This window comes from Tenebrio molitor, chromosome 5 (genome assembly GCF_963966145.1).
Source record: "Tenebrio molitor chromosome 5, icTenMoli1.1, whole genome shotgun sequence".
Taxonomy (NCBI): domain Eukaryota; kingdom Metazoa; phylum Arthropoda; class Insecta; order Coleoptera; family Tenebrionidae; genus Tenebrio; species Tenebrio molitor.
In genome coordinates this window covers 20,863,818-20,888,778 of record NC_091050.1, presented here as the reverse complement: position 1 = coordinate 20,888,778, position 24,961 = coordinate 20,863,818, and the positions used below count along the sequence as shown (strand labels likewise).

The 24,961-nt window shown below is 33.6% G+C and overlaps 1 protein-coding gene across 1 annotated transcript in view; it reads left to right on the top strand.

Annotated features, from left to right (window-relative positions):
- LOC138130957 (uncharacterized) overlaps window positions 1-19,382 on the top strand; it is an 80,154-nt gene extending 60,772 nt beyond the window's left edge. Inside the window, exons 4-5 of the mRNA XM_069047686.1 lie at window positions 1,131-1,274; window positions 16,789-19,382. Of these exons, the coding sequence (XP_068903787.1) occupies window positions 1,131-1,274; window positions 16,789-17,397 (753 nt within the window). The 3' untranslated portion in view covers window positions 17,398-19,382. The remainder of the gene's footprint in view (window positions 1-1,130; window positions 1,275-16,788) is intronic.
- The last annotated feature ends 5,579 nt before the right edge of the window (window positions 19,383-24,961 follow it).

The following is a 24,961-nucleotide window of genomic DNA, read 5'->3' as shown; positions in this document are numbered from 1 at the left end:
CATATACAAATAATCTAATTTAAAAGTAAGAAACATGACTTATTTTTTACAACCAACTACAGGTGATTCAAAATGATTGTGGATAAATATGGCAACTATGTACAAAAATGTATGTGGCAACTGTGTGTAGGATAGAGTTGACATTTCTTTGACAGTTCATAGTCGCGCAGTTTTGAAAATTGTCAAGTCAATGTGCAATGAAATGTCCTACAAATGTCAACTCAACCCCACCCACACAGTTGCCACTTAAATTTTCGTACATAGTTGCCATATTTATCCACAATCATTTTGAATCACTCAATACATTAATGTTTTATTTATGTTTTAATTAATTTATTTATTGTCTTATAAACAAAAACAGTAAAATTGAAATTGAAACTGAGGTTCATATTGTCTGAGGATACTTGGACTTAAAAATTTGTTAAATATTTTTCAAAATTTGCTAAAAAACCGAATCAGAGATTTATGTTTATTATTAGTTATTACATATCAGCAAAGTTGTAGTATTTTCAATCTCAATAGCCATTAACTTAGGTGTTATCTGCACGCAGGTGCTTAAAGTGACGTGAAAATTTTATAACAAAATATTTCTGTGTAAGTTGATATGACACCTTGTAATGAAAAAGAAAAAAACAGTTTGACAGTTTTAAACGATAAATTCAACAGTAACATGTAATATAAATATTTTATTATCAACAAATTTATTAGCGAGGAATAATTTTATTTAAATGTTTGTTTCGAAACATGAGATGTTAAAAATATCTTACTGAAGGGTACCTAGCCCACACGACCACAAGTATCCCTGTACAATGTACGTTTTATTCTCGTTATAAAATATATTATATATCAAGGTTGGTAGGAAAAGTTTTTATGGGCAATAAAAATTATTTTTATCAGATGAAAAATGAAAAATACATTCCACCCGAACCATTTAAACGGATTTTAGAAATAGAATTTGTGATGGTCAAATAAAACACACTTATTTTTAACGATTATAATAAAGTTAAAACGACTAGGAAAAACGCAGTGGTGCGTTTATTCCTCTCGTGAAAGTTATCTCGTGAATTATTATTTGAGTAGTGTTGTCTAAATAAGTATTTTTTGTAATGAATTGTATACCATCGATTCAGGTTTGGCCGAGTGCGGATTCTCCTCGAGGTGAGGCAGATGGACAAAGTTTTATTTTTCCAGTTTGTGCCGAAGATGCCACCTCTCAACACTCCACCTGCTTCGAAATCAATCACCACAATGACTCCGGAATCGAATCTACACAGGTAAATGTTTTTTCCTACTTTTATTGGATAATACTACAATTATTAAAGTGTTTTATCATTGGATAACAGGATTCATTATCCACGGCCTGTTGAATAATAATTTCTCAAAAATCACGGCAACTAGTTTATGAAGTCCAATCGCAAATTTTAATGCAATGGTATCAAGTATACAAACTAATAATTTTAAAACGTTAGTTTCAGTTTGTATAATAATGAAACATATTTATCAATTTCTCTTCATAGTCGTAGAAAATGTATAGTATTCTACTCGCGGATAATGGCTATTATTCGGACAAAAACACCCTCACGAGTAATAGCCATCAATGCCATCATTATCCGCTCATTGAATAGTATACTATTATTACACTTTAATAATATTTGTACAGTTTTAACAAACATGAAATATTTATACGAGTATTTGATTTAAGAAAAAAGTTATAAGTAAATTATGTGAACACGTGATCATTTCCAAATTTATTTCTGAGCAAATGCAAATATTCCTTTAGTTCTATTTTCAAAAAAACAAATTTTAGTCCTGATTTTATTGAGGTAAGAAGAAATAATCTTTGGAATTTACCTACGTCTGTACATATTATATCTTTACTGTACGAGGACGGTTCACTATTTATTCTCCCTGACAAACACAATAACATTTTAGGAGATACTCCAGTAATGGATTGTGTAATTTATATCGAGTGTTCGTTTAAATTTCTCCTCAAAGTAGGCGTTGAAGAGTCGATTGTGAACGCACTACGGATTACAGATCACGGATCAGCTGCTTAAATGTAACCTCACTTTACATATTTTTTTTACATTTACATATCTATGTACATAGGTTCTTTTTTTTGGCTTTTTTGGCTTATCAAATGTGAACGTGAAAATGTATGTTTTATTTATACCAAGTGACTATGAATGTTTCTTTTTGTTAGGTTGGCAATATATTTTAAGTTTGATGTTGGTATACCCGATTATATCTCAAACCAAAAGTCAAATAAAACGCAGTTGTTTTTATCACCCTCTATTTTTTAAATGGTTTTTACTATAGAAGCAACACGCTATTGAAGAGGGAATTGCAAACGTGGGACTTGAAAAGTAAGTTAATCTTTTCAATAATTTATAAAATGTTATGCACAATAACACTAAACTTCCAAAACCTTAACTCATTAGGCTTTCGAATTGCTCAGGGTCGCCAACAAAATAAATTTGCTTCAGTCATTCGTAGTCACTTGGTATTTTTAAAATTATATCATGTAACGTAAACTGGCGAAAATACGAAATAAAATAAAAATATTGAATAACATGGAGATAACCAAAAACGTCTACTTGAAAGTGATAAAATTATATAATAAAGAAATTTAAACTAAAATAATAATAACAATAAGAAACTCACAGTGTGTTGAAACTGCTAGATAGAACTTTAATTTATAATGTTTTCTCTGCGGATAAATTTCACTCAACATGCTTCAAAGCAAATTAAATATTGTAACGTGCAAAGTGAACTTAATCTTTTATAGAATCTACGATGCAAACTAACGATATTGATACACATTAATGAACAAAACTTAAGATTAAACTGTAGTAGCTGTTTAATAAGATAACATTGAAAGAGAATTTTTTAATATTTTATAAAACTGGAGAGTTGGTGTTTTGTTAATGTTTTTACCACCGATGACATTTCGTAAAAAACGCACAGCTTTTTAAGCTCCTAAAATTGGCTAGGGCCACAAGAACACAAGGCACAAAAAATCGCTATAAACTTTACACGGAATCTTTTACTGTTATGGCGCTTTTATGCCACTCTTAAGTTATAAAATTTTAAGAGGTAATTAGTTCCGTTAATTTCACCTGCAAGCTTGTTTCCAAACTGTTGGTCTCGTATGAAATTTTATCTTCAATTAGTGCACTCCAAAGTGCATTCGTTCGAATATACCTACATTTTATGCAGTAGCTCCATTCATCCACTAAAACAGTCTATTAAATTACTCAACTAAAAGGAAACATTTAAACCTGTCATGTTCTACATGTCGTTTGGAGTTGCAGAAACCTAAATTACACAGACAGACAGAAATATTTGTTGGCTTTGGACATATTTAATTAAATAATAAAAGAAAAACTACGAAGTATAAAATTACTAAAAAATTACTTTCATCAATTATTTTGTCAAATTACGTATTTAAAGGTTTATCCTTTGAAACCTTAGGCCCTTGGTGTAAAGAAACCATCGATTTCATTAATGTCATCGGAAACCGACTTATTGCGGAATCAGGCGATTCAAAATCAAAGAAATTCCTTCTAAATTTTTATTACTGTGAACCATTGCAGCTGCAAAAGTAATTGCTGTAATGTCATGAGTATTAGGAAATGTACTTTTATCTGCTAAAGAGAGTAAAAAGTTGAGAATTGCATATCAGGAGTGTTTTTAAATAATTTTTTTCCATAATCATTGAATTTCAGTGAAAATAGTGAGCAAAGATGGCAATTGAATCACTAGTGAGGAAAAAATATTTTGTCACTAGTGAGCAAAGTGAATGTTTTGCGAGTTTGTCGATAGAGGGCAAAATCGCATTGCAGTTCAGGGTAGACTGTAAACCTTTTCAAATAAGTCTACATTTCTTTATTAAAATAAATAATTAATGATAACTAAAATAATGTAGGTAGTAAAAAAGTACCTACTGTATTATACTCGCATGTAATAAACTATTACTCACTCGGATGACTAAAACACTCGTCTACATTTCGTATCGCAAACTTCGTCTTCGTGAGTAATGGCCATTATTACATGTTGGTTCAGTAATGCACTGTTTTATAATTATTTTCAGGGTAGAATTTAGAAAATATGGAATTCATTGAGAATGTAGCAGACTTTTGACATTAGTTTTGTTGAAAAGAACTTCAATTTATCATAACTACATACAGGATGAGTCAATTGTGGAGTATTTCTGAAATTTTCTTAGATGCAACCAAGAATACTAATTCCACTTAGCACTTGATACTGTGTTTAATATAAATAATAAATTGAATCAAAATTGCATTTTTGGCTACAAACGTCAAAATGACAATGTAGGAAATTTAACCAGCAAAATGACAACGTAAAAAGAAAACTAACGTAAACATTGTTCAACATGCATTCCATTTTAGAGTAAACACGCGTCAACCCTGTTTAAAAAGGACCTTTGAACGTTGTGTAATGTCTCTGGCGTTATGTCCATGCACTCATCACGAATTCTTTGAGTTCATCAATCGTAAGTACAGATGTTTGGTAGACTCTTTCCCTCAAGAAAAAAATTTAAAGGCGCTGCTAGAACCCATTTACGTTGTTGTCTTGTTCATTTATTCACATCCAACTGTTCCAACAATAAGAGTTAACTCATTTTGTAAAAAATTTAAACAAATAATTGTGTGGCTGCAATTTGGATACTTCGATACTTCGATACTTCGATCATGGCATTTTTACGACATAGGTACCCCGTACATGAGAAACCATGTCCACTTTCTCATTGTTTGAATCATAAGAGTTCATAACCAAGTTTCAGCAAAACTGTCAAGACAAAGTTGACAATTCTCAAAGCAATGCAATCATGGATTAATGTTTTAATTTTTTTTAAATTACAGATCTAGTGAATGCTGGAATTAGTATTTTTGGTTGCATCAAAGACCATTTCAGAAATACCCCACAATTGACTCATACCGTATATGCTTGCAAAAACTGTTACAAATATTTGCCAATAAATAAAATTTTTAGAATCTGCGTCTATTATTGTATTCAATTTGGAGTCGTTTATGGCTATCTATTAAAGCACTTGCGGTTTAATAGATCTCTAAGAAAATGTTTACCAATATTTCAGTGTATTATTGTCATTTACACCAAAAAAACTTCCAATGTTAATGTTCAAACTCTACTTTTTAACATCTGTTGCAGATGTACGAGTAGTTAGTTTTTTATTTAAAAATTAAAACAAGAATGCAAATTCTAAAAAATAACTCGTTTTATAAGGGCATTGGCGCACTCGTCCCATACAAAACTCCCCTACGGCTCGTTTTCTACACTCGTTCTTGAATATACTATTAATTGTAAGAATTTGGACTGTTAATAAATTTATTTCAAGATTCTTTCCCGGCGCATCCACCAAAGTAAAGGTTTCCTGTTGAAATTAAACAAAATTAAACACAATTAAAATTCTTATTATAAACAGAAGTTTTGTATAATGGGCCAATACATGTCTTTTTACATTATTTGTAAATTTGCATTGTAGGTATTTCTTAGCGTAGAAAAAGAAGTTAAAAAATTCTTAATTTTCATGAAACTTTTCACTGCCTGTTGACACAGATAAATAATTAAACCGTGAGAGTTTAAGCTTAATTTTAGGTAGTAAAAGTTTATGATAATAAATGTGAAAGTAAAGTTAAATGTTGCTGTGTGACATTTAAAAACTGCCGCTCAAGAATTAGGCGGATACTAAGCATTTAATTAAAAATTCTTAAAGTGGAAATCAATAATGTAAGACATTTGAAGCAATTTTTCGCTTAGTAAATTAACGACTCTTCATTTTAAGCATTTTTTATTTGTAATATACATTTTTTAATTTAATAATACAAATTCTCATGAAAGATGAAATTTAAAGAAGTTGAATGAACTCATTTTGTCCATTCGTGTTGAGACATCGTTAAACCACCGAGAGGTGATTTATGGGGGTCACAAAATGTATTAGAGAGATATACCTAAATATTAAATGTTTTATTAAGACTAGTTGCGTTATAGTGAACATACATTTTGTATTTATCCTGGTTTCAATACAAATACACCACGTCGACTATTAAGTGTCTCATGACCGGTTGCACCGCAATTTTTAATCCAGTGATTAACGTTAAGTATTATTTAAGTTGACAAGTTTGTTTGCACCGCACTTTAAATAACCTTTATTCAATTCTGACGTTTTAAACCGTATTTATCAACTTCATAACAACCAAGGTAAACAATTGTTTATTCGGTAGAGTGAGTTAAAAAAAATTTAACTCACTAGCGATTTAAAAAAATTTTAATTCAGTTTTTATTAAAGAACAGATATATAATGTCCTCGTATGTATGTAGAACTTGTTCTTCCCGTGTCAAAACCTTCTACTTCTTTGCCCTGTGTCCTACAGAATGCTGCTTCAAAAATATTTCTACTTGATGGAATCTACAAACCTTAATTTAGCACAAATTCTATAGATAAACATCCACAAACCTGTTTATATCGACATTTTCCTTAATCAATAACATTTTCGTCAGCTGTGAACGGTATGACCACAATTAAGATGATTTTACAGATTTTGATAGCTCCGAAATATAAGCCAAACTTATCTTCACGTCGACCCCCGGGCGTTCTTCTTATTTCTCCAATTACACAAACAATTATACTCTTTTTCGTACAATATTTTAGATTTTACTGGCACAACTTTGCCTACTGCTTCTAGTGCTTCATTCATTACATCTTCCGGAACAAAAATCTCGTTTCGGCGCATATTTCTGACTCCGACATTTTTCACGAAAATTATTGACACTAAAATAATTGTTTATAGCAAAATGGTTGTCACGGAAGTGTTGCCACTGTCACAGACTTGATTTTTGTTGCAATATTTTACATAATTCATAATAATTCGTGAATTGAAACTGTCTGTCGCAAAATTGAATAAAATATTGAATAAACCGCGTGAGTTAAACGAATGTTTATTCATTCGAAGAATTAGCTCACTCGCGCTTCGCGCTCTTGAGCTATACTCAATTTCATATAAATGTGCATCTAAGCAAGCCATGAAAATCTGATTTTCTGTTGGTATTAAAGCCAAAGCTAGTGACTTTGACTTTCAAAGTTGCGTGCTCTGCGCGAACCCGATTTGACTAATTTTTCAGTTTTGTCCGTTTTAACATTGCTGATTTCAAAAGCAATTTTACGTCTTTTTACTGATTAAATTAAAGTAATTCTTATTTGTTTCTGTCTTTGTATTTTTACCAAGTAAAGATTTATTGGACATGACCTTCATAAATGTGACTTTTGCAATGTAACTAAATTAAAGGTGCTTTTACACATGCACAGCTCACTTGATGAGCATTTATATGAAATCAACTATAAACATTCTTCTCTTGAATAAACATTGGTTTAACTCACTTGGTGTATAAATATCTATTAATCTTTGTTTAGTAAAGTAGCCAAAATCGGCGAATTAACCCTGAAACTATTATTAATTTATTAACTATTAAAATCCTTGGCAATTTTCGGCCAACACTTACTTTTTTCCTCCGAACTAACCACGTCTGTTTTTTGATTCGCTATGATATTCTTGTACTTATGTTTTTATGTACAATACTCAAAAGAAGCGTTTTTTCCTCCGGGGAATAATTCGGACAGCGTTTTCTCTTCTTTTTGCCTCGTTTTTCATCATTTTACAAAATGGAAATTGTTTCTTTTAGAACCTCTCACAAATTGTTTACAATTTATTTTGACTTTTTCCACTTTTTCTTGAAATTGTCAACTTTGAAACTGTCAAATACTAGCGCCTCTAGCGAAATTCTTCTTCCGTTGTCATGGGTTTGTTTACAATTCGATTATTATCGTTTATATTAATTAATTAATCATATTTACTTAAACAGACTTTAAAATATGCGGTGCAATGAAACAAATTTTAATACACTATTAAGTTTAAATCTCGTTTTAGTTAATAATACATGATTAACGAAAATGCGGTGCAACCGGTCATCAGTTAGATAACACATCAAAATGACTGATTAATAATTATCCTGAAATTTCATTTGATCTTGAAGCTTTAAAACAATATAAACCGATAATAAATAATCGTATATTGGGATATAAAGTTAGTAAGTGCATTATAACAGAATAATATAATATAACATAATAATCGTATAGTCCACAACGTTTTTCGCACAATCGCTTATACGAAAAGAATTGGCTTTTGTCGTCATTAATGGCTTACCTCAGTAGGTATCGATACCGTTATTTACTTACAGCATTAAGGCTGTAAGTCCAACTTTCAAATTGTGTCAACAAACAATGGTAACTAGCTATAACAACACGACTGCGACTGTGCGAAAATGAATTTGGAATAAAACTCGTATAATTCCAGCAACAATTTAAATGAGATGATGAAGTAATTATCCTAAATTTTAATATTTTTGGATATCCGACCATACACACCAGTAACTGTGAAAGTTTTATAACGTCATCGTAAAATCCTAACTTGAAGCAAAATGTGAAGTTTTTACATTATTGAAGGAAAGTTGCGTTTTGTTGTAAACTAATTTAATTAATCACTGGTTGTTCGAATATTATGTGAGTCTCGGCTAATCTGTTTGTAACAGTAACAAACAGATTAGCCGAAACTCACATATAAAGGGTGTTTTAAATTTGGCGTCGAAGTAAGCGTGGAGAGTCGATTGAGATCGCACCACTCGTGTAAAAGCGTAATACGAGTATTTAAACAACTGATCCGTGCTCCGTAACCTGTATAGTGCGTTCACAATCGACAGTTCAACGCCTACTTCGACGTCAAATTTAAAAAAACATCCGTTACTCTAACTATGGAACAACGTATTAGGCTTTCAAGATTTTTTTTGGGACCGAGTTGGCTATGACCATATAGTGTTTTTGTTTGCAATACTTTGGTGATAACTAAATTCCCTAAAGGAAATTAACACTTCTTGTGTTAGGTTAGGTGTGGGGGACCTTATTGTCAAAAGGTGGCAAACATTTTTTCAGCACTTTACGATACCACAATCATTTTGGAACACTTTGTACAAGACAACATAAAATACAACTTTTAAAACTAAGTAATTCAGTTATTGCTAAGTAACAAAACGGGACGAGAGCATTTATTGCAGGAAGGAAGCATTTATTTATACAGGGTGACTGACGAAAAGCCTTTGACGCTGTATCTTGCTTATTTTTTTATCCGATTTAAGCAAATGTCACATCAAATGAAACAGTTCTAAAAATACTTCAAGATTGTCTAATTCGATATTATTTTTATGTGTCGAAGAGATTACCGTACGCGTCAGAAAAATGTAAAAAAAATCTATTGGACTTATTTGCTGATTTGGAGGTCTTTGAAAGGGACACTTAACAGGTCAATTATTTCGAAATATACAGAGTGATCACAAAAAAAACGCCCCTTTTTTATTTGAAATCCGATTTCAGCGAGCGATACATCAAATCAAAGGGTTCAAAAAGTACTATAAACTGGATAAATGTTGCCCTTAGAAACCCTCCTTTGCAAGGGTCACTTTAATTTTTTTAAGTTAAAAAATATAGTACACCCTGTATATTTTAATGTTATTCAAACGTAAGAAATAAATAAAAGTCAATTACGTATTATTAGGAATAAGTAAAACTGTAGGTATTATTTATTTATCGTAACAGGCCATGAATTAGGTACTTATGAAGACATTCTTGTAGCCATTGAAATAATATTTACTCATTAATACAAACAATAAACATAACAATAATTTTTTTTTCAACAAAACTGATAAAATTGAGCACCTTTTTGTTCCAGACGTTGTTGACATCTACGTATCACACTTCGCGTGGCATTCAGAAGGATTTCAGGTGGCTTTTTTCTGCATGCAGTAATTTCTATTATTTTCGAAATATGATTGTAACATATCCATAAGTTCGTTATTATTCATTTTATTTCACAACACGAAATCGGAGAAAAAAATTGAACAAAAATGAAGACAAATAATTTTTATTTTCAAAATAAATTTTTATTTGTTTGTGTTTCCATGGCTACAAGAATATCTTTATAAGTAATTCATGGCCTGCTTCGAATAAAGTTCTACTTTTAATAATTTGTGATTGACTTTTATTTATTTCTTATGTTAGAATAACATTCAAATAGACAGGATGTGCTATATTTTTTAAATCAAAAAAACATAATGAATCTAACTGCACCAAAAAAATTATATATTGCCATTTTTAAATTTGACAGGTGATGGAAATAATCAACAACATTGAAACGGAAGGTCTAAAATTTCCTACTGATCAATTTTTTGATTTAACACAATTTCATTAACGACGGATCGATTATTCTGTTGAAGTGTACTTGACAGGATAGAATAATAGTGTGCTTTCTGTCTTTGTTATAAACGTTGTCGTAAAGTGAATAAAACAAAATTACTATTTAAACTTCCAAGAAAATACCTGCAAAATAAATTTCTTAGTTAACAAATATATTTTCTTAATAAGAAATTTCTACATATTACACAGATTAAAGTCAAAATTTCTGTTCAGTAATTACTGGCACAATGTTTTAGATAAAATCGTGTTTTATTTTATATATTTTTATTCTTCATTTTTCTTCTTACAGTCTCTTTGAATCTTTTTACGGTGGCTTTCAGATCTTTGCAAATTGAAAAATAATTAGAAATCAGGAGTGATGCCTTTAACTACGAAATTTTTTACTCCATCTAAGTGCATTTTGACTGCAGCTGCACATTTTATTTTGTGTGCGTTCATAAGGATGCAGATTCTTAAGACCCTCTTCATTGTATTCAATTTTCGGTCAAATGAAAAATACATATTATAGCTCATTTTTAGACAAATCGTCTTATTATTGGTCAAACAGCACTTTCGGCTATGTATTGAATCCAGTTTTAGTCTTTGTCAGTCAGTCAGTCTTTGCCACTTATCGGAACAAATGCAAAATGCAAACAAATATTGGCAAACATAATTCTCTGTTTGTTGGTTTGCTTAATTCCTCAGAAATACGTCTCTGATGCGTACTTTAAAAATAGTACGTTGGAACTCTTTGTAGAGAGCTTCCACCAGTTTGATAAAGGCATAATACAATAATTGTCTGCAGTAGCGTTTCCCCCACTAACATTTTACTAGTTCCAGAGCGGCTCCCTCTTGGAGGAACTATGTATACCTTTTCCTGAAGTACGAGGTTTTTGAAGTGAAACTTTTTATGGAAGGGGTTTGAAATTCTGATCGGCAACCTTTTTGTGTGACGAAAAATGGTGGGGGTAAACACTGTCTCGCACAACGGCGGCGTTGGTCAGTTGGGCCAGGCGTCAGGTAGAGGGATTAATTTATCGTTCAGTTGGGCCGATCATTAGTTTGGGGTAGGATTATAGCGTTATTTGTAATCTTCTTTTCGTATGTTTATGTTTTCGACAGCACCAAACAAAATACTTTATTAGAAGAGTTGCTGTATTGCTATAGGAATAAATATTTAAAATCAAAGATACAACATAAAAAAATGCACGGTGTGGTGCGCTAACTCTCTTTCGCTCTTATCTATCTTTAACAGTTACCCATATTTGCGGCCACTTTTCCATAAGCAACCGTATTCCATCGTGTAGAGAAAAAAAATAGCTTTAATTTGATATATAATTTATGAGGATTCGTTATGACGATATAAATTAAACAGAGAGGTACAGTTGCGGCCGTTGAAAACTCAGACACTTTGACAACGCCAAACTTTTAGCTTTGTAAATGGTATTGAAAGTGACGTTTCTCAAAATGTCACTCAAACATTACCCACATTAATTTCTCTTGCAATGGCTCTTATACTCACACCGTCCCTCAGTCAAACACATTTTTGCAAATCAGATAATTGCGGCATTTCAAAAGATACGCGCGATTTTGACCTAATATGTCAAATACTGACACTGACTTTATAATCCTTGATGAAAATCCTGTTTACGCTAATCGAATTTCTGAATTTATACAGAGTGTTTAAATCTTTCCTGTCTGAGATTTCAACGGCCGCAACTGTACATGTTTACACCCGGTTGCCAAAGGGTTGCGGCCAAGTGAGAAATGGCAACCCAAAGTTTTCAATTTCTTTACACATCTCTCTTTGAAATGACTTATAATTTATGTAAAAAACAAGTGAAAGAAACTGTTTGGGAAAAAATTATTTAATTAATTTTAATTAAAAAATACTTGCGGCCATATTTTGATAGGCAACCCTGCAGAATAGTAGTTTATTTAACGAGTTCGTGTGTAATTTGGGCTTTTTTTGGCATGAGTGGGCCAGTTTAAAACTCGAGTGAAACGAGAGTTTTAAAGGCCCACGAGTGGCAAAAAAAGCCCAAATTACACAAGAACGAGTTGAATACAACGTTTTTTTGTTCGACGAGCCCCCCAAAGGCTCCAAATCGCTGAAAATCTTTAAAATTAGCTTGACGTTTAGTTTTGACAAGTTGTCAAATTTATCAAAATCCGTTCACACAGGAGAAAATTCTTAAATTCTGACAGTGTCGAACAAAAAACATATTTCTCTATTCATAACTATCTATAAAAATTTTGTTTCGATTAAAAAACAGATGAACGTAGAAATCATGCAGTGGGATCTTAGACTATCAGATGTGGTCAAATTTAAGAGCATTATCTCTCTGGCCCAACTGACATACGTTCCACAACGGTTGCGCCAATATTTCCATCTCAGTTATATGTAAATTAATCTGTTTGACACGATACAAACATCCCTTAAAATTGTGTATACTTCTTTGTCTTTGTCACACTCACGGCATTTATCGATAATGTCCTCTCTTTTAATTAAAAATGAACAATGAGTTACGCATTTCGATATTGTTTAGTGTTATCGTTAAAATACAGGCTGTTTGATGAAAAACGCCTCAACCCATAACTTTGTTATTTATTACCCGATTTCAATGAACAAAAAAATCAAAGATATGGTTTTTCAAGCGCTACAAAACAGCCATAAAATGTTTTTTTTTGGCGTTATCTTCAATAGCTAACGATAGTCAACTTTTTTTTTAAAGACACATGTAGTTTTTTGGGCTTGGTCTGGTAAGGTTTTTTTTTTCTAGATCTAATGATGTATTGAAAGTTATCATTTGGTTCATAGCTAACTGAAAAAAAAATAAAACATTTTTTTGTGGTTCAGCTTATTATAAAATTTTTAAGAGTGCCGTGAAAAACAATCGGAATACAAAGTACGATAAATGTCATCTAAACGTCAGTTTAGAAGTTTTCATCTGCTTTTTTAAACTTTTTTTATTTAAGTATAAAATAACATTGTCAGTCATGCAGGATAGCAGTCATTTGACTATTATTTTATGTTCGAGTGTAATAAAAATCGTAATTAGTCAAAAACAAAAAGATAATAGAAAAAATAATAATTATTATTATTATTATTTATGTTTTCCAAGAAAATAATAATAAAACTCTTCAAGATTGCACCTGAAAATTTTCAAACTCACACTTGACATTTGTTGCTATTTGTATTCCAATTGTTTTTCACGGCACACTTGAAAATTTCATAATAAACTGAACCACAATTTAAAATTGTTTTATTTTTTTCAGTCAGCTATGGACCAAACGATAACTTTTAATACATCGTTAGATTCAGAAAAAAAAACTTTATCAGACTGAGCCTAAAAAACTACATGTGTCCATTAAAAAAAAAAAAGTTGACTATCGTAAGCTACTGAAAATAACGCTAAAAATAGCTATTTATGTAACCAGTTAGGAAATGCGTTATTTTGTGTAACGAGTGGAATATTTGCGGGACGAGCGCAGCGAGATCCCGCAAAATCACACGAGTTACACAAAATTGCATTTCCTAAAGTGTTACAAGATTTTTTCTACTTTTGACAAAAAAAAGTTTCTTCAAACGTTAAACGAAATAATGAATTTCATTAATAATAAATTATTATTGTGTTAAAATATTAAGTAGGTAAGTAGGCACGGTTATTTTGCTTAAAAACAAAAAATATGACAGTGTCAAATTGATGATACAATAAATTTTTCGTAACCAGTTAGGAAAGATTTTACTTTTCGTAACCAGTTACGAAAAGTGTGACGTTTCCCAACGTCAATTAATTTTGAAAAGTGTCACTTTATATGTCAAAATTAGAAAAAAATTATTTTATGGCTGCTTCGTAGCGCATGAAAAACCATATCTTCGGTTTTTTTTGTTCACTGAAATCGGATAATAAATAAAAAAGTTATGGGTTGAGGCGTTTTTTATCAAACAGCCTGTATACAATTTTGTTGTCTTGCTTAAGTCAGGCGCAGAAAGAACAAGAGCGTGGCGTGAGAGAAAACGTACGAGTGAAGTGACAGTTGAGAATGTGAAAAAAACGGTGTAAATAATAAAGACAATGAACCAGCAACTAGCACCTCGGCTCAGCCACCTCCTCTTGCACCTATCAGTGATAATTTACAATATTCTGATTTTCCTGTAATACAAAAGTTTCACTTCTATCGTGCGCCTTTACGACACACTCTCTTTTTTTTATTTTCACTGCCGCTTTGAGTAAAATTCCCTCGTTACGTAACAATATTATTTTAATTTTTTACGTTATTTTCATTATACTCGTAGTCGTAATCTGGAAAATCGTAATCACTCGCATTTAAAAAGACTTTATTAGATGAGCTATTTTTTCCTTACCTAACGAGCAATAAACATTTTTATGAAATTAGAAAGACCGCGCATTATAACGAGCTTTTCATCGGGGTTAGGACAATTTTCATAATAGTACCTACAGAGTGATCAACAAGAAACCAAATCAAGAGTGCTACCTCATCTTTTATTTTACCGAAACGTACGTCGTATACTAATCAGACACTTTTATATAATTGCTGTGCACTCGTTTTGTTGGTTGCCTACCTCTCAAAAATCTATTATTAATTGCCTTTATAAATTGTTTGTAATTCATGAATAATGGATTTAAAAGGAAGTTATTATTAATTATTATTTATTACTGATTAAGGAAAAAACACACAGTTACATAAAATTCCTTCATAAGGCATAAGGCAATCTTTGGTTACAAAATTTTAAAAGTAATTATTTTTCAGAATTCTTTGTTTTGTTGTTTTCTGTAAGAAAAGTGCTAGTTATTATTCTCACATTTTTGGTTAATTGAGAACTTACTCGTATATTTTCTAGCAGTTTAATTAAAACATTTAAATTATTCCAAGGTCAAAAAATAAGTTTTCACAAAAACTGCTCCAAATGTTCTCCATTGTGGTCCAGAAAGAGTCAAACTCGCCTCTCATATTTTCCAAAAACACTTATGAAGCTGTCAGGTGAAATGGACTGCCAAAATTCATTTATGGTGAAAATTTCTTTAAGGTAATGTGTGGGTTTTATTTCTTGCAACACACAAGGGAAACAAATTAATAGCCTCCTTCAAAATTTTTGCAATAAGTGCCATAACTCAATTTAATTTGCAGTCTTAAACGCCTTATGGAAGTTGAGGGATGTTCCTTGATAATTTGTCGAACATTTTGCACCATTTCTAAAATTTGAACTAAGGACTGACCTGACTTCTTCTTAATGATGGATTATGATTCATTAAAATTAGGCATTATAATTTTAAGACATTGATAAACTTGTTAATAACCAATACCATCAGGTTCAGACATTTGGCTTAAAATTCTTCAGTGTAAGGGGGTACAAAGTAAGGCCAGTCTTCACTTTCTTGTTTCACCCTCTTTCGAAAATAATCTAATAAAAATGCCTTCTCTTTAATGGTAAAACCCATTTTACAACTTATTCTGGGATAATTATTGCTTACAATTCCAATAAACGTCTGTAAATATTGCCGAAATCGAAGATTTGTTTTTTAGGTTAAATCACTTAAATTGTCAACAACAACAACCTTGAATTTTGAAATGTGACATTTAAACGAAACATCTCCGTACCAGTGGCGTCACGTTTGGCAATAAAGCTGATAATTTACTTGCTCTTACAAATGTAAAATGTTGCTCTTCTTTAAATGTTGCTCTTATTTATCTCCACCGCCGGGTGGAGGTGGGATACAAAAATTCCAACGTCTAAAATTCATGAGGTATGATTTATTATAAACTAGCGTTTGAGACCACAAATTGTCTACGGCCATGCTTTGAACGCTTATTTGCGTATGATTCTGCTACGACGTGACCGATAATTTGCAACGCTTGCTCTGATTTGGATTCTTGTTGATCACTCTGTATATTATGTTATTAGGAACAAAAATGAAGTTTTATGTGCTGAGGTTGGTAGTTTGGCTGCCGAAGTGAACAAAATTTCTGAAAATATGTGACCTAACTTAACAAACTGTCACTTCTCAGATGTGACATTTCCATAATTTTTATTTAAAAATGATTTTCCCTCAAGAACACAAAATATTCATAACAAATGAACAAAATGATGATTGGGCTTACCATAAAAAATCTTGTTTGTTGCAGTTTCGGCAAAAGCTCCTTCTCTTCATACCTGTTAGTATGATTGAATTTACGCCACACGTTTTCAGAAATTTTGTTTTCCATAGCCGCCCTTTATCTGTTTTTCTATTAATTATACCTACCATGTTACAGAAAATAAGAATTAACTGTGTACAGATTGTATCTACATAGAATACTCGTACAAATAAAAATGTTTACAAACATTTTTGTTCATTCTAATTCTAGTATTACTAAAAAGTAGACTATTCTGTTCAAACCTAAAACAATAAATAATTTACTTGGACAAAGTTTGTTGATGTCGACTTTATTGTCCGTTCCAGGTGTCGCCGTCACCGGTCCCATGTGCCTCATCGTCCCCGATCCACTCCCCCACCCCCAGCATACGTCGACCAAGCAGTGCCCTTCTGCACCCCGACCACGCCCGCCTCCTCCGCCTGTACCCCGTATCATCCCCCGAACAGACCTCCATGGAGGACGTGTCCGATTCGAACAACCACGTGATATCACCGTCGTCGTCGACAACTTCCTCGCTGACCTCCGTCGCCGCCGCCGTGTCGGCCGCCTGCGGGTCCCGAACCGACTCCGCCGACAGCCGCCGGAGATCTTCCACCATGACGGCGCGATACTCCCTGTTCGACGCCCTCGACCTGGAGTACGCCCTCTTAAGAGCGGCAGCGCGAGGCAGCGTGGGGCCCTACTCCCTCAGCGAGAGCCTCCACAAGCTGACCTTCACCCAGAGTCTGGCCTTCCCGGCGCTGGCCCGCGGCCTGGCGGGCAAGAGGAGGCGCTCCCAGCAGAACAACAACACTCGGCCATTGGATCCGTCTGAAAGCGGCTTGAACGCCTTCGCCAAAGTGGTGACGGCGCTCGTTCTGGTCCTCGTTAGTGTTCTAGTGTTCGCAGTTGTTTACAAGTTCGTGAGGACGTGAGGGTTGCTTTTGGCTCCTGGAGGAGCCAGGCATGCACGTTTTACGTTGGGGAGGAACACGTCGGGGGCGTCGTCAAGTGGTTACCGCAACGCAGGGGATGTTACGTGAAAGCCTCGACGGTCGCAATAGCGTTCAGAATCTGAAACTGTAGCTTCAAGAGGAATTGATCGTAGTCACGTAGCGTAGGTGGAGGTTTCAGTTAAAGAGTAAAGTCCTTGAATTTTTTAACGATAACTAGTCCTCGACTGCTCCTGCGAGTAAAATATTTCACTTTTAAATTTATCGGCAACACACAGGTCAGCTAATCTTCCCTTGGTTAGACAAAATATCATCTTGACAAAGCAGCCATCCTGCATTTACCTACATTTAATATTGAATACAATAAAATTGTCTTTAAGATCTGTCCAGATTCCAGAGATATTTTTTTTTTCTTATATTCTTAAATACACCATTCCACGAAGAATGTTTCTTTTTCAGTTTATGGCGCTACATCCTAAAATAGTTATTTCGGTTTAATTATAAGACGTATCGTTCAATTTTTGGAATTTAGATATTTTTGCTAGGCTTTCAACTTATAGCGTACATTATTTCAATACTGGAGAGCAGAATGGCTGAATGTTTTGACAATATTTGGATGTAAAAAATAATTTTTGATTTCTTTCAAAATGATATTACGCCTCTTTAAATGCTTCAGATGATTGATAAAAATGATAAATATTGGCCTTATAATGCATATAAGCAACTAACTATTGTTGTAAGTATAAAAGTATATATTAATCGATTTGTAAGTTAATCCAGTTTTATTGGTCAAATGTGTTTTTTGGTTTATTAATAAATTTACAGTGTGTTTGCATTATGTTAATTTGTAAAATGCACTCACTTTAAAAAAAATCACCGGAAATAAATAATAGCATACTTTTTACTCTACATATTCAATTGGCCTTAGATCTGGAAATCATAGCGGCGCTTGGATTATTTAACAAAATACTACAATACGAATGGTATTTTTAATTAGAATAAAATTCTCTACCTCTTCTTAGTGTTGGGCTTTTAGTGTTGTTATTTATTCAAGTTCATGTAGAATAGAATGAAGAGATTTTGTGTAAATTGAAATTATAATGGGTCCAAGTGATTACATATTTAAACTTTTCTCTGTACATCTTCATTCACACATTTAACAATTTTTTGATATTTCACAGAGAAGTTACTTGTTTAATGTGCAAACATAATCTGTAAATTTATTGATGAGAGCATATTTTCTAAGTAATGTACATGACCATTTGGAGTTTGTTACGAACTACATATATCATATTTTTACTAGCAATTAATTCTATACAAGATGTGCGTTTGACCCTTCGTATAATTTAACAATTGGAGTAACTTTGTGATTAAGACGGCTTTATATTTTTATAAACAAAATGTATAACGTTCTTATTAGTATTATACACGTAGGTGATAATATTGTAATTATTGTTGAATGAATCAGTTGAAATTTCTAAAGTACCCTAGCGGTACAGTCGATAAATGTAAATTAATGTAAATGTACATTTAATAATTAACAATTTTTTCGAATGGCCTAAATTTTTATATGAAAGTTGTCTATGTATTTCAGAAATATTTTAGGTGTATTTTGACAAATAAATAAACCTTTCTATATCGGAGATATTTTCTATGGACCCGTCATTCGCAAAATTAGATACTTCCATGATCCGTTCATGTTTTCATTAAAAAGCGGCTGAGAAGAAATTGTTATGAGATTTTGATTATTTCGAATACTTTCGAAATTATTATGTGTATAAAAATATGAAATATCATACTCACATTTAATGTATTTTAAAAATACTAAACATTACTTGCATAAGCATGTGTATCGATACTTAGATAAAGCAATTGAAGAAATATATTCTTGTTACATGACAATCAATTATATGTTATACTGTATTATGCACAAAGAATTAAATAGAATAAAAGCTTGAGAATAAGAATATCTTGTATTATCTGTATGGTTTTTGGGAACGCCTGGCATAGACGTGTAGGTAAGTAGGAAACGGTGGGTCAAATCTGTGTTTTACCACTGACGATTTTTTTCGGGTTTCTATTTCTATACAGGGTGTCCCAGAACTGGCTCCCCAGAGAAAAAAGGGAGCCTTAGGGCGAATATATTAACGTGTATTTTAAAGAAAAAAAGTCCTATCTCAAATGATAACCGAGAAAAGACATTCTGAAGTTGACCAATTAGAGTTGAGCATCATTAAGGTGGAATAATCGCAATTTTGCGTTGCCTAGGTTTTTTTTTTATCCGTAAACCTCCATAATTCTGTCCATTAGATTTGGTCCACTACATTTATTAGAATGATTGTTTACGTCAGTTTGACATTTGTTATACAATTTCAGTGTATCATTTAACATGTATTCTTCCTCTGAGTACGTAAATATGATTCTTACTTTTGCGCGATGTGGGAACAATGCATGTGAAGCAGTAAGGTTGTACCGTGAACAATTTCCGCAACGACAAAATCATCCGGATCATAAAACAATCCTGAAATTAATCGCTCGGAGTCGAGAAACGGGTCAGATGCAGCCAGTTCGAAGAAGAAGTTGGGGGTGCTCCAAGAAATCTAAGAACTGTCGAACACGAGGAAGCCGTATTGAATGTCTTTGAGGAAGACGGCACCCGGAGTATTCGAACAGTTTCTCGTGAAATGGGTTTATCCAAGAGTTCGGTGCAAAGAGTTCCAGCTGATAATAGGAGGCATCCGTACCACTATACAGGAGTACAACATCTTCTGCCAGAGGATTATCCAATTAGGCGAGAGTTTTATCTATGGTTAATAAACCAAAACGATGCTCCACACTTCTTGTCACGGATACTGTTTTCTGATAGGTCGCTATTTTGCCGGTAAGGTTGTTCCAATTATCACAACCTTCATATCTGGGCAGAGGAAAATCCAAGAGAATTATTTCCCAGAGGTTTTCAACATAGGTTTTCTGTTAATTTGTGGACTGGGCTATTGGGCGATCGTTTGGCAAGTATACCTGTGGTGGATCCTTCCATTTGTTAAAATTCCGAATTTCCCGCTCTAGATTGGACCGTTTGAATTCCCCGCAAGATTAACGGGGGCAAGATATGCTCAGTTCATTGGCACGGAGCTACCTGATTTACTTGAAATTGTACCTCTTGCTTATCGCATAAATGACTGGTTCCAACATTTTAGCAGAAATGTTCGGGAAATTTTGGATAACCAATATCCACAGCGCTGGATCGGTCGAGGAGGACCGCATCATTAGCCTGCCAGGTCTCCAGATCTGAATCATTTATCGGCGGCCCATAAATTCAGAGGCTGATCTGAGAGTTCGAATTCAGGAGGCTTTGTTTCAGTTACTGAAGAAATGATAACTAACGCTACTACAAGAAGTTTGTTTACGTAGAGCACAATTGTGCATACAAATGAATGGTAGTCATTTCGAACATCTGCTTTAACATTGTTACCTATTTAAATAAATGGTTCTTTTTAGAATCGCCATTTTTATTGTTTTATTTCGAATTTTGCAATTGTCAAGTCTTGATGTTGATGACAGATAAACGTCAACGAATTTTTATATCGGAAAACGTCAAAATTCCAGTTGCCCAAACATTTTATTGATTTGTGCGATATCAGCGATTTTTTGTTGTTGTTTAGCAACCGATCGGATTTTTTAGTAGCACCTGAGGACGAGCTTCGGGGATTGGTAAAATTAAAAACTTTATAACTCGGTAATTTGAGCTAGCAGAAAATTTATTTTAGTCAATTTGGAGTCTCTTTTGTTGTCGGCACATGCCTGTTTTCTCTGGGGAGCCAGTTCTGGGACACCCTGTATGTCTTCCAGTATTCATGTTTCAACAAATTTACTAAAACTGCACAAATGTTTATTGTAATTTTATGTTGTTAGTGTTGTTACAGTGATTACGTCTCACATCTATACCCAACGACATGTGACTGGATGCTGCATAACTTGACTGAACATACCGTTGCTATGACAACGTTGTAAATAATTTCGTTCACAACGACACATTGTGTCTCCCATTTGTCACGTGCCAAATGAGTACGTCATCGAGATCGTCCGTTGCGAGGTGTGTCGGATAGCCCAAAGAAAATAATTTTGAGTCTTGTGACGCCACTGGTGCCGTCCTAGATTGGCAGAATTATGAAAGACTTTTTCGTCATGGCTAAGATGGAAAATGAAAGTTCAAACGTCTTTATTGCATTTCTAATGATTTTTTGAATTTCATATCTTTTGTAGATTTTATGACAAACAGTTTCTGTTTCCAAGAATAGAAAAAATTAAAAAGGAGTGCAAACAGATCAATATACCACATATGCCTAAAATTCCTTATCCACCAATATTTGCCGTCACTATAAATAGCACTGCAGCATAAAATGTGATGATTGTATGTAGTAGCAGATTCGCCTAATTAAGCAAATATTGATACTGGTCAATCACATCGCGTGCCTTGTATTCGACTTACGTCAGACGAGTCCCAGGAGGACAAGACCGGTCTATGGCTTGTTTGGTGAATGGCTTCGGTACCTCAGTGTTCAATTTTGATAAGGACGTCTAGGTGTGCATATACAGGTTTATAAATGCCGTCACAATGCCATAAAGTTCAAATGCGGACGTGTCGAGTATTGTCGAGGTCGTTTCAATAATGCAGATGTTGGGTATAAGATCAAATGACACTGCGGTTTTCATAAACCTGCCATTAAACAGGATACTTATTGCGGCGGATCTGCTTTGCGGATGTTATATAATTGATCCACTGAAATATACTGACCTTTAGCACAATATCTGCAATATACTCGGTGTGAAGACAACGCGTCGAACCTCTCTGGTGTTTGTTATATTTTAAATCAGAATACTTTCTAACTTATTATCTTTACGGTTTAATAAATATACAGTAAAATTGGGTAAAACACCCAATTATTGTAAGGTTTAAAAGATTATTGGTAACTCGTTTACCGGTTTAGAAGAGTCATCTATCTATGCCAATTTGGTAAATGCACCAAGATGAAATCTATACGAAATGGTGACAATGTGCGGGTTATAAATATAAGGTCATGAGGTTCGATTCCGAGTAATATCGTTCATCATCTGTCAGTGTCGACTTTTGCCCGTTTGCCATTGATTGAAAAAAGAGACACACCAGTTCTAAAAGATCACAGTTTTGTCTCCACCCATTATTTCTATATTGATCCTAGTTATATGTTGTTACTAAGGTTGATAAAAACATTAGTAGCTATTGAATTATTTCTTGTATTTTTCATTTAGATAAACTGATAAGGTTGTACGAGTGTGGAATGTAGCATATTAGTCACGAAAGAAGAAGTTTAGCCAAATGCCGGCAGGACTTGTGGCGAATTTACTTGAGTGACTAATGTGCATTCCACACAGCTCTAATACAACATTTTAACCAATCTTAAATCTTTTAATCAAATTCTTTGACAGTGACAATAAGAAGTCATTTGATATCTTATGTTATTTTAGAAACTCCAAAGAAGCCTTGGATTACTTGTTATGGTAAGTTGTGTTTGTTATTTGTTGTTTTGTGGCGCAACACGAATGAACAAATCTGCAGCAATTATTTTTTAGGCACCCTTAATGAAAAAGGTAATTTTACGTACTCCCATGCGGACAAGAAGTAACTCTTTTTCGGACGCACTTTTTCGTAGGCACTTTTTCGGACGCATTTTTCAGGGCATGGACCGTGGTGCCATCTGTTGGTCTGTTTAGTAAGTTAACAACAAAACCGATAAAACCGAGTAAACCGACTGAAATCAAATGAATATTTGACAGTTAAATTTAACCAAAGTATTTTATTTTCCCGAAAAAGTGTTGTATCGTTTATTTCTGGTGCTTATTTGGTGCATAATGTGAAAATGAAGGTTCATATAATCGATAGCAACAGCGTTATGAAGAAATATCTAATACAACAGCCAAAGTAATGTCTAATGTCTAATACGCCGCCGGACATCGCAGATGATAATCGCAATAATTGTCCTGTCACCATAAATTATGTAATTAAGTAATTGTATTAAAAGTAGTAAATTTCTCGTTTTGTTGGTAAGCTGATAAAAAATACTATAAAAAGTTGTTGATATGATATTTGAAAAAAGTAGATACAAAATAAATTTGTAATTTCCCTCTCGGCTGCGCCTCGACTAGAAAACCCAGACTCCAACGAAAAAGATGCACTTTTTGCCCTTGATACACGTGACTTACGAGTATTTATTTAATATTACCACGGGAGTACAGTTTCGGCCACAGAATTTTGGCCATCACTTGTCATTCCATTGACATTAGATGTAAATCGGTCCTTACGTATTCGTAACCTCATTTTCTGCTGTTATAAGATTTGTCATTCTGACGCTGACTGACTTGCATGAAATTTTTGGATTTCAATTCCAAAAGTCAATCATATTCACAGTAAAGCATGGACTACATCTATTCTTTTCGAATTGACATGAAAGTGACGGGCCAAAATTCCGTGACCGCAATTGTACATTACTGAAAAATGTGTCTTTCTATACAGGGTGTCCCAGAACGGGCTCCCCAGAGAAAAAAGGGAGCCTTAGGGCGGATATATTAACGTGTATTTTGAAGAAAAAAAGTCCTATCTCAAATGATAACTGAGAAAAGACACTTTGAAGTTGACCAATCAGAGTTGAGCACCATTAAGGTGGAATAATCGCAATTTTGCGTTGCCTAGGTTTCCTTTTTATCCGTAAACCTCGATAATTCTGTCCATTAGATTTGGTCCACTACATTTATTAGAATGATTGTTTACGTCAGTTTGACATTTGTTATACAATTTCGCTGCGATATTTAGTTCAAGTGTATCATTTAACATGTTATCTTCCTCCGAGTACGTAGATATGATTCTTACTTTTGCACGATGTGGGAACAATGCACGTGAAGCAGTAATGTTGTACCGTGAACAATTTCCGCAAAGACAACATCATCCGGATCATAAAACAATCCTGAAATTAATCGCTCGGAGTCGAGAAACGGGTCAGATGCAGCCAGTTCGAAGAGAAGTTGGGGGTGCTCCAAGAAATGTAAGGACTGTCGACGGCATGGGCATGGGCACCCGGAGTATTCGAACAGTTTCTCATGAAATGGGTTTATCCAAGAGTTCGGTGCAGAGAGTTCTAGCTGATAACAGGAGGTATCCGTACCACTATACACGAGTACAACATCTTCTGCCAGAGGATTATCCAATTAGGCGAGAATTTTGTCTATGGTTAATAAACCAAAGCGATGCTGACCCACACTTCTTGTCACGGATACTGTTTTCTGATGAGTTGCTATTTTGCCGGGAAGGTTGTTCCAGTTATCACAACCTTCATATCTGAGCAGAGGAAAATCCAAGAGAATTATTTCCCAGAGGTTTTCAACATAGGTTTTCTGTTAATTTGTGGACTGGGCTATTGGGCGATCGTTTGGCAAGTATACCTGTGGTGGATCCTTCCATTTGTTAAAATTCAGAATTTCCCGCTCTAGATTGGACCGTTTGAATTTCCCGCAA